The sequence below is a fragment of the Garra rufa genome, chromosome 2, assembly GCF_049309525.1.
Source record: "Garra rufa chromosome 2, GarRuf1.0, whole genome shotgun sequence".
Taxonomy (NCBI): domain Eukaryota; kingdom Metazoa; phylum Chordata; class Actinopteri; order Cypriniformes; family Cyprinidae; genus Garra; species Garra rufa.
In genome coordinates, this window is record NC_133362.1 from 19,970,554 (window position 1) to 19,987,930 (window position 17,377).

The 17,377-nt window shown below is 36.4% G+C and overlaps 1 protein-coding gene across 2 annotated transcripts; it reads left to right on the top strand.

Annotated features, from left to right (window-relative positions):
- The first annotated feature begins 731 nt into the window (after nucleotides 1–731).
- On the top strand, nucleotides 732–17,377 carry LOC141326228 (metal transporter CNNM2-like). Of its 2 annotated transcripts, XM_073834948.1 has the most exons (8): nucleotides 732–2,184; nucleotides 9,499–9,642; nucleotides 11,265–11,402; nucleotides 11,514–11,683; nucleotides 12,591–12,684; nucleotides 13,024–13,086; nucleotides 14,071–14,249; nucleotides 16,377–17,377. In XM_073834948.1, exons 1-8 carry the CDS (start codon nucleotides 732–734, stop codon nucleotides 16,572–16,574), a joined length of 2,439 nt encoding a protein of 812 aa, XP_073691049.1. In that variant the 3' UTR covers nucleotides 16,575–17,377. The 2 variants fall into 2 exon arrangements, with proteins under 2 accessions (XP_073691049.1, XP_073691050.1); XM_073834949.1 differs by lacking the exon at nucleotides 13,024–13,086.

Genomic DNA, 17,377 nt, shown 5'->3' on the forward strand with positions numbered 1-17,377 from the left:
TTTTCTTTGATTTTTTGCAACATAAACAGTTTGATTTGCTATTGAATTTAGTGTTTCTATGAACGAACAGACTTTTTGGAAGTCTTGCTGAAAGTGGCATAATGAACGCATGAATGAAGGCGTTACGAGTTTGTTTATCTGACAGAGACGCGCACACGCGCTAACAAGCAAAAAGAAAGTGAATCGTTTTATTCAGTGTCATAATATTATTGCAAATTTCCCTGTGTTTAAATTAGCCTACTAAATCCGTCACACTGTTTTTCCTCTGTTTTAAAAATTAACCCCGAAATGTCACTACGTTAATGCAACGTATTGGCCACTAGTTTCAATGGTGACATACCGTTGGTCGTCAGTGACCACTCCCACCTTCTAGGTACCGCTCATTTTACCCGCTGATTGGTCTTTGGATACACCCACTACTGCGTTTAAGCTTTATAGCACCGCCTCTCCTCCGACATTCCGCACGATGTGATTGGATACACCAGGTCTTAATTTGCATACGCGGCCGGATTGGTCAAAACAAACGTCTGTCATTAGGCATCTGTACTCACAGCAGTTCACATAGAGCGTGCTGGTGTGTCATCGTGGTGCAGAGAGGCAGCAATACGCGGTGAGTAATGCCGGCCTTGTTGCTTGATGTCAGGGCGGCTATAGAGAGGATGAAGGCGGACGAGGATTCCCTCTGACTGTGGCATCCTACATTCATTGACTAAAGTCTGCCCATTGTCAACATGGCAGAGCAATGGACCGCAGTGCCCACTTCTAATATGGCGGCGCTGAACCGGGCTAGATCATTGACTGTTATATTCTTAATTGTCAGCAGTTGTCTGATCAGTAGCATTGATGGTAAAGACGCGCCAGAAGAGACTGTCATCATTGGCCTCCGGCTCGAGGACACCGACGAGGTGACGTTTATGGACAGAGGCTTTTTGCGCATCAGCGAGCGCTCTCGTGTCAGGTTAAGGGTCTATGGGCAAAACATCAACAACGAGACGTGGTCCAAACTCGCCTTTACGGAACACAGCATCGGCAGCGCACCTGCGGAAAGCCAGAGTCCAGGAGACGAACCTGCCTCGCGTCCCTGCGGCATCCGATCCTCCGATATCATCATCCTTCCTAACGTGGAGGTAAACAGAAAGACATCTGGGATTATTGAAATAGAGGTGAAACCTCTGCGAAAAACCGAGAAGAGTAAAGTGTATTACCTGTGCATCGCCACCTCCACACCTGGCGCGCAGGACTCGTGGTCCGAAAACACTTGGATCTATCACGAGGGGCATGACACTAAAGTTGTCGTGGTCGAGGAGAAAAAGTTCCTGCTGCCTTTCTGGCTGCAGGTGATTTTTATTGCCATGTTGTTGTGTTTGTCAGGGATGTTCAGCGGGCTGAATCTGGGACTGATGGCGCTGGATCCCATGGAGCTCCGGATTGTCCAGAACTGCGGGACTGAGAAGGAGAAGAATTACGCGAAAAAGATCGAGCCAGTCCGAAGCCAAGGAAACTACCTGCTGTGCTCTTTGCTCCTGGGAAATGTTTTGGTCAATACCACTTTGACTATCCTGCTCGATGACATCGCAGGATCAGGGCTGATCGCTGTGGTGGTGTCCACTATAGGCATCGTAATTTTTGGAGAAATCGTGCCACAAGCCATCTGCTCAAGGCACGGGCTCGCCGTGGGCGCAAACACAATACTCCTGACTAAATTCTTCATGATCCTTACTTTCCCCGCATCGTATCCTGTCAGTAAACTCCTGGACCACGTGCTGGGGCAGGAGATCGGCACTGTGTACAACAGGGAGAAGCTGCTTGAGATGCTCAGGGTGACAGATCCGTATAATGACCTGGTCAAAGAGGAGCTCAACATCATCCAGGGCGCTTTGGAGCTCAGGACTAAAACTGTGGAGGATGTCATGACGCCTTTGCGAGACTGCTTCATGATTGCCGCAGATGCCATCCTGGACTTCAACACCATGTCTGAGATCATGGAGAGCGGCTACACGCGAATACCTGTGTATGAGGGCGAGAGATGTCATATTGTGGACCTGCTGTTTGTCAAGGACTTGGCCTTTGTGGATCCAGATGATTGCACGCCGCTGAAAACCATCACCAAGTTCTACAGCCACCCTCTGCATTTTGTCTTCAATGATACAAAGCTGGATGCCATGCTAGAGGAGTTTAAAAAAGGTAAGTTGTATAATGCGCTGTTTTTTTTTTAAAGCTACACCTTCAGTTGTTGAGGAAATCAGTGATATAATAATAAAAGTATGCTTGAGGACTCCAAAAAAGATATTCACCTGTGTAACTGTAAAAGTGTGTTTTAGAAGTTTAAAAATGGTAGTTAGACAGTTTCATTGCTTTATGAATAAGTCAGGTATATTAAAATAAAAGTACATGTTCTTTATCATGTGTCAGTATTAGTTTTAAACTTTAATTAACCACTAAAAGTTCGCTAGCAAATAGAAGTCACGTTCGGCTGAGGAGGTAACCATAGCAACAGTACGCCGCTCCAACTATCATACCTGGCTGTACGTCGAAATATACCCTTTATCTCTTTGTTACTACAGATATTTGTGATATATTTACATATCATCATATATTATAAGACAGGGGTGCCCAAAAGCGGTCCTGGAGGGCCCGTGTCCTGCAGAGTTTAGCTCAGCTTGCCTCGACACACCTGCAGGGAAGTTTCTAGTATGCCTTGTAAGAGCTTGATTAGCTGGTTCAGGTGTGTCTAACTAGGGTTGAAGCTAAACTCTGCAGGACACCGGCATTCCAGGACCGAGTTTGGGCACCCCTGCTATAAGATATACTATATGTGACCCTGGACCACAAAACCAGTCATAAGTGTCAATTTTGTGAAATTGAGCTTTATACATCCATAAGCTGAATAAATAAGCTTTCCATTGATGTGTGGTTTGTTTTGATAGAAGAATATTTGACCAAGATACAACTGCAAAAAATCTGGAATCTGAGGGTGCAAAAATTACCTTTAAAGTTGTCTAAATGAAGTGCTTAGCAATGCAAAGTTTTGATATATTTACGGTAAATATCTTCATGGAACATGATCTTTACTTAATATCCTAATTTTTGGTATAACAGAAAAATCGATCATTTTGACCCACAATGTATTGTTAGCTATTGCTATAAATACCTGTGCTACTTACGACTGGATTTGTGGTCCAGAGTCACATATCTTTAAGAAATCTGGCAAACTGTGCTGCAGGGCAATAGCTCATTTACACTTAAATTAGTATGTAAAGCATTTCATAATGTTTGTAAATGACTAATTTTTAACTCCTTGATTAATTATCTGTTTAGTGTATTATAATGTGGTAATGTTAGTTAATTTTTAATTAACATTTTTTTATAAAGCCTTACAGAGAAAGTTCCCTGGGTAGGGTGAGGGTCGGGATCCCTGGGTCAGTAAAGATTTTATCCACTGCTCTAACATTTCATTGTTTTGCCATAGCTCAGTAAGTAATGATTATTGGTTGTAATATACAGTTGAGGTCATAAGTTTACATACACCTTGCAGAAACTGCGAAATGTTAGTTATTTTACCAAAATAAGAGGGATCATACAAAATGCATGTTTTTTAGCACTGACCTGAATAAGATATTTCACATAAAATACGTTTACATATTGTCCACAAGAGAAAATAGCAGTTGAATTTATAAAAATTAAAAAATGTACATACACTTGATTCTTATTGTGTTGTTACCTGAATGATCCACAGCTGTTTATTTTTTTTTTTAGTTATAGTTGTTCCTTGTTTGACCTGAGCAGTTAAACTGCCTGCTGTTCTTCAGAAAAATCCTTCAGGTCCCACAAATGAATGTTTTTCTGCATTTGTGTATTTAAACCCTTTCCAATAATGACTGTATGATTTTTGAGATCCATCTTTTCACACCGAGGACAACTGAGGGACTCGTATGCAACTATTACAGACGGTTCAAACACTCACTGATGCTTCAGAAGGAAAAACGATGTATTAAGAGCTGGGGGTGTAAACTTTTGAACAGAATGAAGATGTGTACATTTTTCTTATGCCTAATATCATATTTTTTTTCATTTAGTACTGCCCTTCAGAAGCTACAAAAGATGTTTCCCAGAAGACAAAATAAGTTGTATTTACCTGATCTTCAAATTCTTTAATGCATTGGATTTCCTTCTGGAGCATCAGCGAGCATATGAATCTTCTGTAATAGTTGGGTATGAGTCCCTCAGTTGTGTGAAAAGATGGATCTTAAAATCATACAGTTATTGCTGGAAAGGGTTCAAGTACACAAAAATGTGGATAAACCAAAGAATTTGTGGGACCTGTAGGATTTTTCTAAAGAACAGCGGGCAGTTTAACTGTTCAGGACAAACAAGGACCTCATCAACAACTATCACTAAACAAACAAAAAAAAGAAAGAAAAGAAAACACAGTTGTGGATCATTCTGGTAACAACAAAGTATTAAGAATCAACTGTATGTAAACTTTTTAACTGTATAATTTTTATAATTGGAACTATTATTTTCTCTTGTAAACTATATGTAAACCTTCATAAAAACCTACATAAATCTTTTATGTGAAATATCTTATTCAGGTCAGTACTAAATAAAAAAAGTAACATGCATTTAATCCCTCTTATTTTAGTAAAATAATTAAGATTTTACAGATTCTGCAAGATGTATGCAAACTTTTGACCTCAACTCTAAAATGTTATGTGAAGACACCTGTTGAGGAGAAGATCTGTTGTCTTTGAGGTCAAGACGGTTCAAGAAAGTGAATTAAACTTCACCGTGAGTGATGCAAGCCAGTCTCTAGCTCAGATATAACATTGACCTCTGGAGCAGAGTTCAGGAAAAGGCCATATCCACCGCTAACTTAGGCTTAGACATAACCCAAGTTTTTATTTTACAACATCACATCCCATAAAGCTGTTTTATGATTGCTGTTTAAGGAATCATTCCTTCAACAGCCACTGAGTAATCGTTCTGGCTTGTAATTTTCATTCAGTGCTCTGAGCAATCAGAACCGGTGAATTATTTTATAACAACATTATGAATGGGTCAGGTTATGCAATTTCATTCTGTAGAAGAATGCTGCTGTAACATGTGCATTTAAATGGGTAAATTGTAGTTTTAGTTACAGTATCTTAATAGGTTTAATCAGTTGTTTCAGTGTAGAAGCCAGTTTGAGTTGAAGTATTCTGCGTTCGATGATCATTTACAAACACGCTGTCACCCAGTTGTGGACGCAGACCATAGTAGGACTGTGGCCCAACATTCCACAAATTGTGGCTCAACAGGAAATGGACTTAACCAGATTTGGGCAACAATTGAGGTATGTGTAGTACAGTGTAAAGCTTGAGTCCATCAACAAAGCCTGTCTTAGAAGCCCGCACATCTCCTGTGTAAATGACTCCATATCACCCACATAAGCCTTTCTCTCCCTGTCTTTGTTGTGACTCGGCATAGCTTTCAAACTGTGTTTACTCAACACAAATGTAGTGATATGCTGTTATGGTAAAAGCATGTTGTCACCTCATGTGTCAAAGGACAAATGACCATTACGTTGCTTGTCTCTGATGGTCTATATCTATATACTATGTATATCTGTATTCTAGGGTCCTGTACTGTTTGTTAAACAATTCTAATTTCTGGCTGTTTTAGCATTTTGTACACCACTGTTTATTTTATTATCTTTATTGCTTGAATTTCAGGTTGTTGTTTGTTATGTAAACCGCTTTGACTGTGGCTTTTTCACTCTTGGCTTTTCTAGTTTTATAAAATGACTCTTTTCAGGAATGAGAGGTATTTGCGTTCAAAATGTTGTGGGGTTGGAATGTGTAATCCTGTAAGCAGGGTCAGGAATTCACAGGGTTAACTGATGTTTATGTTGACAAAATAAGGCGCATTTGGCAGACTTAAACATAAATCGTGTAAACATGATGAAGCCACTTGTTTCCAGTAAAAACTCTTTTAAGGCTTACGTTGTTGTTACAGTTACAGCTGAGCAGTAAACTGATACAGGAAAAAAGGAGGAAAAGTTCTGAATCTAAATTATAAACATATTTATGCATTTATTATATGGTATATTATATTATGACTTTAATTTAAAAAGTATATTACATTATAAATTCTATACACAGCCACTCAAAAGTTGGATTCATTAAATTGATCAAAAGTATTTTAAATAAATTCTGTTCTTTTGAACAGTTTTTCAAAGAATCCTAAAACTTCAACATTGATTATAAAGAAGTGTTTCATGAGCAGCAAGTTTATAAAAAATAAAATTTTTATTACTTAATAATTTATTCACATTTTTAATAAATTTTGATTTATTGAACATATTAATAAATGCTAGGTTCCTATTTTAAGCAAGAAATATAGTAATTTTTAAACAATAGTTGAGTTAAATAAAACTACCCAGAAGGTCGGGTTAAACTTTTAACCCAGCAATTTGTAGAGTGTATATTTTTGAATACTTATATCTACACTACCAGTCAAAAGTTTTTGAACAGTATGATTTTTATTCCTGTGATTTCAAAGCTGAATTTTTAGCATCATTACTCCAGTCGCATGATCCTTCAAAAATCTTTCTAACATTTTGATTATTATTATGTCAAAAACAGCTTACTATTATGTTGAAATCATCACGTTTGATAAATTTAAAGCATCCTTGCTAAATAAATATATTAACTTCCATAAAAAAAATAAAAATACTGACTCCATGCTTTTGAATGGTAGTGTGTAATGTTGCAAAAGCTTTTTATTCTACGTAACATAATAATAATAATAATAATAATAAGTTTTTTGAGCAGCAATTCGGAATAATAGAATTATGTTACTATAATAATGATGATAAAAATTCAGCTTTGAAATCACAGGAATAAATTACATTTACAAATATATTCAAATAGAAAACAGTTATTTAAATTAGTAAAAATATTTTTAAAAAATCAAATAAATGCAGGCTTGGTGAGCAGAAGAGCAGAAAAAACATCTTAATGTAAAATCTTACTGTTCAAAAATTTTTGACTAGTAGGGTATTTATAATTGTAATAAATGTTTAAATGTGCCACCAGTAGTTTTCATTGTTACCAGTTTAAATGTTATTCTATGTAATTATCTCAGTTAAGAGTTTTTTTCTTCAAAATTCTTCTAGGTATAGATGATGAAGTGAAGTTTTTTTTAAACATTTTAATTAAAGTAAACATGTTTATGAGCCCTGAAGTTTTCAGTATGTCTGGAAGCTTTAATATCTTGACTTGTGACTTTGATGTGACTGAGACTAACATACTGAGGTCTGAAGAGAAGCTTTGTAATTTAATAAGCTAATGTTAATTATATTTTGTATCTGAAATAACTGTGCATGTGCTATTATACAGTTCATGATGCTACGAGTCATAGGCCTGCCACAGGGGAGAAGAACTAGGGGTGAATTTACTGCACTGAAATTTCCATTTCCGGGTTGAAAAGTTATTTAGTCTTTTCCTTGGGAACCTAAAAAAAAGTACTATATAAAAAGGCACATTGGCCTTGATAAGTGCCTGCAACATTTGTAAGATGTTCCAGTGAAGCATCACAGACGTGCCACCCACAGTCCCATCGACTATTTATAGGGAAGTTCCATTATGGAAAATATCTAAGGAAAAACCTCATTCCATAAATAAGGTGGGAATGTACAAAATGTGTCTTTGTGTGTTGTCTAGAAACCATGGGTTCTGTTCACTTGAGCCCAAATGTTTAATATAAGACCATTCTAGAAAGCATTCCATCAATCCATCTTGGAGTTTTTTTTTTCCCCTCGAAAGAATGCTTTATGATTGACAGTCATGTCTTAAGCATGGAAAGGAAGTGTCTTATTATTACATGCCAGAGGTCATATTTTTATGCCTTGGGAAGTGTGGGAGAATTGTATGCTCTGACTATAGACTACTGTTTAAAAGTGTATTTTTACTCTCTGATATTTTTTTTTTTGTGAGAAGCAAATCAGCATATTAGAATAATTTCTGAAGGATCATGTGACTGGAGTAATGATGCTAAAAATTCAGCTTTGAAATCACAGGAATAAATTACATTTCAAAATATTGAAAATATATTCAAATAGGAAAAAAGTTATTTTAAATGTTCAAAATGTTACTGTTTTTGCTGTACTTTGGAAGATCAGAAGAGCTTTTTTCAGCATATTAGAACGACTTCTGAAGGATCTTGTGACACTGAAGACTTGAGTAATGATGCTGAAAAATTCAGTGTTAAACAGTACACAATATATTAAAATAGTAATCCATTATTTTAAAAATGTAATAATATTGTGCAATATTAGTTTCTACTGTATTTTTGATTTTAAAAATGCAACAATTCAACATGAGTGCATCAGTTAGTGCACATGAAAACTAGAAATGTGAAAGAACATTATGCAATTTGAATACACTTCAAAATATCTTCTCAAAATGGTCAAAATCAAACAGTTAGACTTTTTATTATTTGCTGTTAAAGCCTCTGTGACACTGTGTGGGCATTTCTTGGAAACTCAAAACAATGGCTCTTCTTCTGTAGATCCTTTGGATATATTACCTGTGTTCTCAATTTGGCTGTAACTGGACTGAACCAATGACAGATCATTTATTGTGTCTTATTTGGTTCATATGTTGAGGAGTGACTGTCTAAATCTCTCTTAAGATCAAACAGATCAGGGGTGAGAGATGTGGGCGGCCTAGACTGTAACAAAGAGGGGCTGTTAAACAGTTTTTATTTACAAAATAATCTTACTTTCCCACTGTTTTCAAGTCATGCTGGTTTTAAATGGAAACAAACCTATATTTCCTCAGGCAAGTATTGGTGATTCCAACAGGCATGAAACAGGCCTGCATGTCCCTTTGACCAAAGATTGGTCAGTCATTAACTTGGGTCTCACTGCCGCCCATTAGTGTTTTTTTTTTTTTTTTTTTTTTTTAAAAGAAACCACTTCTCTTTTTTGCTGCTATATACTGTTATTTATGGAAAAGTTTTATACGGACACCCTACATAATAAATTGCTACACTGCCACGCCGGTGAGAGCATTGCCCAAGTGGAATGGAAACTTCATTTCAGATCTAATATTAGCTCTGGGTCTGGAAAATTCCTTTTAAATGATCACTAGCTGAGAAACAGGAAAAGAATTTCTTTAACGTTTTGGTTGACAGTGCTGGGCAGGAATTTTTTAAGCAGCTTATCAAGGAGGTCCTGGGAAAACAGATGTGGAACCATGAGAGATTTGCTAAGAAAACGCGATGGATCGTTGTCTGACTGATTCCAAGAACCTTGTGTTTGAATAGTCACAACTGTCAAATCTCATGGTTTTTATTAAGCATGTGTGACATATTTTAATCATAAACCAACAGAACTGTTATTCTGTGAGGTTTAGTGCATTTATGGTTGTTTAGGGTACACTGGGACCACCAAGTTTGAAAAGATCTCCGGAGATAAACTCGTAGTGTAACTGTATTTGGTTCTTGCTTTGGCAGGTAAATCCCATTTGGCCATTGTCCAAAGAGTGAACAACGAAGGAGAGGGAGACCCGTTCTATGAAGTTCTGGGCATTGTCACGCTAGAGGACGTCATTGAGGAAATCATCAAATCTGAGATTCTAGATGAGACAGACTTATACAGTGAGTACCATTTACTGTTTAAATCCAAACCTTTGAGTTTATTTATTAATTTTATTCTATTTATTCAACTTACCGTTAATTTATTCCAAAATATATAGTTCATACATACAGTCAAGCCAAAATTTATTCGGACACCTTCAACATTTCTCACATTATCAGTTTATTCGCTATAGTTTAGAAAATGGTAATAAAATATGACCAGTTAAACTGTGTCAGAACAAATGCATCTTGATAGTGTCCAGTAACTTTGATTGAAAGTTATGTAATGAATTACAATCAACCAAAAATTCATGTTAACAGGACAATATTTACACAGCTATCAATACTTTGTTGACCAAGCAATGCTTCATTTTGTTCAGTCTGTGGTGTAAAAGGTTTGTATTAACAATGAAAGAAAAACACTTAAGCAAAACTTGGTCAGGTCAAAGTATCTGAATAATTTTTGGTCCCAAATTGTTATACATTTTACTGGTAGCCCACTGTATGAAGAATTTTTGGGCATAATATGTCACAGTTTACTTTATTTTGCTATCCTCACTTACATAAATGAACTAGTGTCCTGCACCCACTAGTAAAAAAAAAATATATAAAAAAATATATAATATATATAGTCAACATTTGAAGTGGATCAAAAAAGTTAAAGTTGTCCTAAGACAAGAACGGGTATTGTTTTAGGACAACTTTGAAGAAGGTTTTGATCCACTTCAAATGTTGACTACTGTATATAATTTTAAGATATTTTACGCTCACATGTATTCAAGGCAGGGTTGCCAGGTTTTCACAAAAAACGCCCTAATGTTACTCAAAGGGTAAAACACTTTTCTCTTTCTTTTTTTTTTTGTGGGGTTCTCCTGGTAAAATTCACATTTTAGGGGCTAAATATCACATTATTGGGGTTACGTTTCCATTACAGATTTGTGAAAACTTTTGTGATTTATTTTATAAATGTCGATAAAAAAATGACGTAGTTTCCAATCACAAATTATGCTAAAACATAATTTTTTGTGTCAGAGCCGTAATGCAGTGTAAATAAGGGGTTATTTAAGCATCAATGGCTAGGAAAGCACCTTATACTTGTGAGTGGCTACATATGAAGTGTTTCTTAGAGGTTATAGTACATTTAAAGAATGTTCATGTGACTTTTATGTATGCCAGGGGACCTGTAAATACGAAAAAAAACGTTTCCATTGCAGCTTTGTGAAATATTCCTTTTTCGAATTGCCTGAAAAACCACCTCATGCAAGCATTAAATTAAAATTTTTTTGTTTTTGTGAAACTGACATGTTTCTATTAAGCGTAGTTTCAATTCGCAATTTCAATTTGCGCAATTTGAAGGGTAATGGAAACACGGCTAGTGTTAAAGTAGCCCAATTCTATGGGGAAATGTTGGACTTGGCAACACTGATTCAAAGTAGTCCACTTTTTACTTTATGGTTACACTTTATTTACATTCATTAAAATTGAAACCTCTTTGGAATAACATTTATTCATAACCATATAAATAAAAATGAATGCAAAGACTACCTATCTGAGAACTTGGCACCTTCTCAAGTGCTTTTCTTTTTTAACACAATGTAAGTAAAACCATCTAACCATGTTGTTCTGTTATTCCCAAATGAAAGCTGACAACAAGACGAAAAAGAGGATCGCTCACAGAGAGAAGAAACAGGACTTCTCTGCTTTCAAACCCACAGATAATGAGCTGAGGGTGAAAATATCACCGCAGCTTCTTCTGGCTGCACTGCGTTTCCTGGCAACTGGTACTGATGTCCAGCATGTAACTACATGTGTCTCTGTTATTTTTTTATGATTAAAAATGCAATCACAAACTTGTAAAGCATTCTTAAACCCATTTTTCATTCTTCCCCCAGAGGTGGAGTCCTTTAGTACAGCTCAAATGTCAGAGAAAATCCTCCTGCGCTTGCTGAAACATCCTAATGTCATCCAGGAGCTCAAATATGATGACAAAAACAAGAAAATGTCAGAGCACTACCTCTTTCACCGCAATAAACCTGTGGACTACTTCATTCTCATCTTGCAGGTATGAGTTCTGATTGAGAGGCCACTAAGGATTGAGAGATTCAATTGAAGCTCTAGTCCAAAACCTAGAGAGCTGTTTACCTAGAAAGGTTTCATTTATTATTTCATTTTGAAAATACCTATTTTGAGTGGCAGAAGCAGAAACACGCTGCATGCCTCTTTAAATGCAAATGAGTTGTTGCTCCCTAACCATTTCAAAAAACCTCAGTTTGGTTTTGATTATAATGTCTATCATGCTGAAATCATGTGTTTTGAGCCATATTAGTTTAAACTTCTGATATATAGTTTTCTGAGTGCAAACATCCAAAGCATGCGCACAGAAAGCTGCTGTCACACGGCATGTAAGTACTAAGTTCTCTTTCATGTCTTATTGTGCTTAAATGGTCATGTTAAAAGCGTTCATGTTAAAAGCACACATGAGTTACAAAAACAGTTGGTTATGTCTGTGAAGGTAAACAGCTGGGAAAGAAATCACATGTTTCTATTAGATCTATGTGGCAGCAGCGTAATATACAGTAAATGAATCATAAATCAACTGCTCTCTTGTCTCCTCTGAGGCTGGGAGTCTAAATATTGTTCTGTGCTCATCTGTGTAGCTAATGACAGAACAGTTTGAACTTTCTCCATGGGGTTACAACTGGTACACAATGGCGGAAACGTGCAGATTAAGGGGCGGTAATATTATAATAAGATCTCTTTCTACATCACAGGGGGAGCAAAACCTGAGCGGCTTGTTTTTTCACAAGCTTGTAGAGAAAGGCTTACTTAGTTACTGGGTTGTTCTTTTTTACGTTTTCTGGGTTGGGGACTCTGTTATAGCACTTAAACACGGAAAAAGTCAGATTTTCATGATATGTCACTTTTAACTGAGATCTATCTCAAATACTTGTAACTCTGTTGACCCACAGGGGAAGGTGGAGGTTGAGGCTGGAAAAGAGGGGATGAAGTTTGAAGCTGGTGCCTTCTCTTATTATGGAGTGCTGTCTTTAACCTCTTCACCAGGTCTGAATTATGGATTCTAAATGTCAGGATTTGAATGAAGATGATTTTATTGTTAATTGTACAATCTTTAATCATGAAAGAATTTCATTCCAAAGTTTTTACACTCTTTCATATGGTTTATATCTTCAACCAAATCATGCATGAAGGTTTTTGCTCTCAGATCTATCATTATACATGCTTTCTTTAATCAATCACATTATGTAAATGCACACTATGCAAATGATTACTCTTCTGATTCTTGATGGAGTCCTGTGTAAGTCATATTTTCTTCCCCATGATTTCCTTTTGTCTTTCCCATCTTTTCTCATTATTTTTCCCTTGATTCCTCTCGCTCTCCAGTTCCTCTCTCCTTGTCTCGAACCTTTGTGGTGAGCAGGGCAGAATCGCTGGCAGGATCTCCAGGTACCACACTCATTTCTTCACCCCTTTTCACTCTAAATCCTGTTTCACATTAGAATCTGCATGGTTTATTAGGAGTTTTTCTTGTTCAAGGTCCTCATTTTCTTTTACAAAGTAATTGTCAGTTATCTGATAATGTTCATGGAGCCTATAAGCAATGATCTGATGAACTGATTAAATGTTTTCAGAATTATTGGTAGTAATAATAAATGTTTCTTGAACAGCAAATCAGCATATTAGAATGATTTCTGAAGGACCGTGTGAAACTGAAGACTGGAGTAATGGCTGCTGAAAATCTTACTGACTTAAATGTTTTTAATGCTACTGTGCAAACCATTTGTTGTTTAATAACTAATTTTCATGTATATTTTTCTAATATTGAAAAAATCGACACGGTTAGACATCTGACCCTGGGATTATATACATTCCAGTGTAATGACTCTTGGACTGCTTCCCCACAGACACCCTTTGAACTGTTTCTTTAAGAAGTGGAGAACCTAATCTTATTTTGATTAAAAACTCTTCACCTTGCATTAAGTGCGAGTTATTAAGCAGATGTTCTAATCTTAATTATGTCACTTTCTGGCAAAGTTTGGAAACGTGTAAAAAGAGAATGGATCCATTGTTTTATCAGCAAAACAAAAGGTAGTGCCAAAAGAATGCTAGAAGTCATTAGCCTTATGGTTGTTTTCCCTTATTTATGTTAATTTTTTGGCTGTGTAAGCAAACCCTCACTGGATTTCTAGCAGAGGCTGCATTAAATGGCTGCTTCATCACAAATTAGGATTGTAAATAACTGAAGCTCAACTGTGTCTAAACACACAAAAGCATTCCACAGCACGGTTCATGAGAATAGACAGGGTCATCCAAAATGAATGGAAAAATGAATGGAACATCAGACAAGAATCTTTTGTTTCGTTTGTTTACATCACAGCAATGCCAGCGGCTGACCACTGACCTGCATGTTACCTTTTATTTGCTATACAGAAAATAAGTCACCTCCACGACCGTTCGGACTCAACCACTCGGACTCCCTGAACAGGAGTGACCGGATGGAGGCGGTCACTCCCACACTGGGCAGCAGCAACAACCAGCTCAACTCATTCCTGCAGGTCTACGTGCCAGACTACTCAGTGAGAGCCGCCTCTGACCTGCTCTACATCAAGGTCTGAATGCTGCTGAGAATTTAAATTGCACTTCTGAACTCAAACTGGTTTATTTGAAATGCATGGAATTGCTGAAAGTTCCTCAAGCTTTATAGAAGCTTAAAGTTTGAAGCATTTTCTGACCACAGTCATGTTAAAAATAAAAATCTTATTATATTTTAACATTAAGCAGAAGCTTGTATCCAAAGCCAGGGGCTTCATGCATGACCATTGACATTTTATTAAATTATTGACATTTCACCTTAAAATCTTAGGGTGTACTTTATAAATAAATATGTAAATATTTTATGTAAGGGTTCGACTGACAGTAAGGTTTGGGAATCTCTGTACTAGAGAAAAGCAAATCATTTCAGTTTTTTCTAGAAAATTATTTACTTGGTATTAAGGTGAATTATTTATTTACTGCGTATTTATAACAGATATTTATATAGCCGCTGAGTTAAAAATGAAGTTAATTGTGACTTTTTATCTCACAATTCTGACAATTCACATCTCATAATTCAAAAACATTTTCCCTCAGAATTGTGAGATGTAAAGTCAGAATTACAGGACATAAACTTGCAACTTGAGTCTTTTTCTTGAAATTTCATAATATAAAATCTCACAATTGTGCCTTTTTTTTCCGCAGTTATGACTATAAAACACAATGACAAGTTATTAAGTTAGATTTGTGTGTGATAAACTTGTGTGATAAACTTTAGAAATAATATAAACTCGCAATTGCGTGTTAAGTCAGAATTTCGAGATATAAACTCACATTTCTGAGGAAAAGTCAATTGTGAGATATAAACTTTATTATATCTCACAAGTGTGTCTCACAAATGAGTTTATATCACACAATTGTGCCTTTTTTCTTAGAATTGTGAGTTTATATCTTGCAGTTGCAATTTAAAATGACTTTAAAACACAATTACGAGTTAAGTCATAATGGCGAGATATAAACTCACAAAATCTATTAAAACTTGTTTATATCTCACAATTGTCTCACAAATGATTTTTAAAAAGAAGAAAAAAAGTCAGAAATGCAAGTTTGTATCTCACAATTGAGCCTTTTGTGAGATACAAACTTGAATTTCTGACTTTTTTTTCTCAAAATTGCGTAATATAAACTCGCAAATGTGAGTTAAGTTTGAATTGCGAGATATAAACACATTTCTGAGGAAAAAAGTCACAGTTGTCTCACAAATTAGTTTATATCTCACAGTTGTGCCTTTTTTCTCAAAATTGCCAGTTTATATATTGCAATTATAACTGTATAACACACAATTATGAGTTAAGTCACAATTGCAAATGTATATAAATACTGAGGAAAAAAAAGCCAGAATTACAAGTTTATAAATCAATTCTGAGAAAAACGTCAGAATTGTGAGATAAAAAGTCACAATTACCTTTTTATTTATTTATTTCTTTTTTTTATTCAGTGACCCAAACTAGCTTTAATAGATTTTGGTGAAAAAACGTTATATATATGTTATATAATGTTATATAAATCTGAAGATAAACATTTCAACAAAATTAAAAATGAATTCATATACATTTTTTTTTTTACAATTAATATCCAAGCTGAAATCATGAGGTAAAACTCGCCACTGAAAGATTTCAGAAAATGTGTCATAAGAACCTAAGAACAGATCTTTCTTACTGTTATGAACTAGAACTGTCAAATTATTTAATGAAACTGTTGAAATTGTTATTGTAGAATAAAATAAAACAAATTATTAAATTTACTATTTTGTCTTTAGAAAGTTGATTGAAACTAACAATTAAATCATGGATGTGTTAATGTTATAATAGTTACACATATTTTATATTTTCATTTAACTTATTAAAATAGCCTATTAAAAATGCAAAAAAGCAAGAAAAAAAACCCTGAAGTTTTCTTGAATCAAAAGTTTTCTTGTATCATACAGCTATAATTTAGTGACTACTCGTAGTTCAATACATTTGATTTTCATCTAAATCTGAAAATCTCAATGTGAATTTGCATGATGCTTCTATTAAAAGCAACTTAAAAATGATATAAAACTACAACCACATGTGATTAATTACAGATATTCGCAGTACCCCATTACAAAATGTCCAGAATAGACCAGTATAATTATGTTTCATTAATTCTTCCTCTGTCAGGTGAGTCGCCAGCAATATCAGAACGCCCTGATGGCATCTCGCATGGACAAGACGCCCCAGTCCACAGACAGCGAGTTCACCAAGATCGAATTAACCTTCACAGAGCATCAGGATGGACCACTGGAAGAGTCGACCACTCTTTTGACCACCAACGCACACAAGCCCAACCACACCGGTCACAACGACGGGGCAATTTAACCACCCTCAGCGGAGAGAGAGATGGCAAAAGAGCGCTAACGGCTCCATCAGCCTCTCCCTTCCACGTACTGAGCGAGAGGCCTTCTCGTACACCGGGCAGCTTCACTTTGACATAACGAGTCCTCTCATCACAGTCGATTTCAAAGGGGAACGTACGCCAAGACTACAATGTGAAGGGCCGCATATCCCACAATGCATGCACTAATGACTTTAACACCTTTTGTAGGCAGCGGATCAGTCAGGGACCACCACATCATTCTCGCTAGAGGACAGACACACTTGAAATACACACTTTCACTAAGAAGGAGCAAGGTGACGACCCACACCACACCTCAACCACACACGATACAAGAAGGACAAAGAAATAACGGTGCCTTTAGACAGTGCTCGGTTACTGTCAACAAAGGAGGCCCTCGAGGGCCCGGGGCGAACACAGAGCTCTCCAAATTCTTCCATTCGACCCAGGAAGCCTGAGCAGATGCAGCCACAGATGCGATATCAGCGACCACTCAACGTTTAGCCAGGATACGTCTCAGCCTATCAGAAGAGGCCTCACGACCAAAGACATTTGGCGTAGACAGGATAAAACAGGAGGCATAACTGTGGGTCTTTCAAGAGAATTTGTTACAAACACAGCAGCCTCGGACATGACAAGCGTAAGCAGGCAAAACGGCGTTTGTCTGGACTGTGCCAAATAACCCCGACGACGATTTCAGAGATTTCTTCTGCCCAGGTTTATCCACGTCACGCGCAGATGTGCTACGTACAGCGTTCGCAGTACAAAGAAATCAAAAGTGTTTACA

Coding starts and splice junctions, on each gene's coding strand:
- LOC141326228 (XM_073834948.1), top strand. CDS start 732: ATGGCAGAGCAATGGACCGCAGTGCCCACTTCTAATATGGCGGCGCTG. Junction 9,643..11,264: donor AGATGAGACAGACTTATACA/GTGAGTACCATT, acceptor CCCAAATGAAAG/CTGACAACAAGACGAAAAAG. Junction 13,087..14,070: donor ATCGCTGGCAGGATCTCCAG/GTACCACACTCA, acceptor TTTGCTATACAG/AAAATAAGTCACCTCCACGA.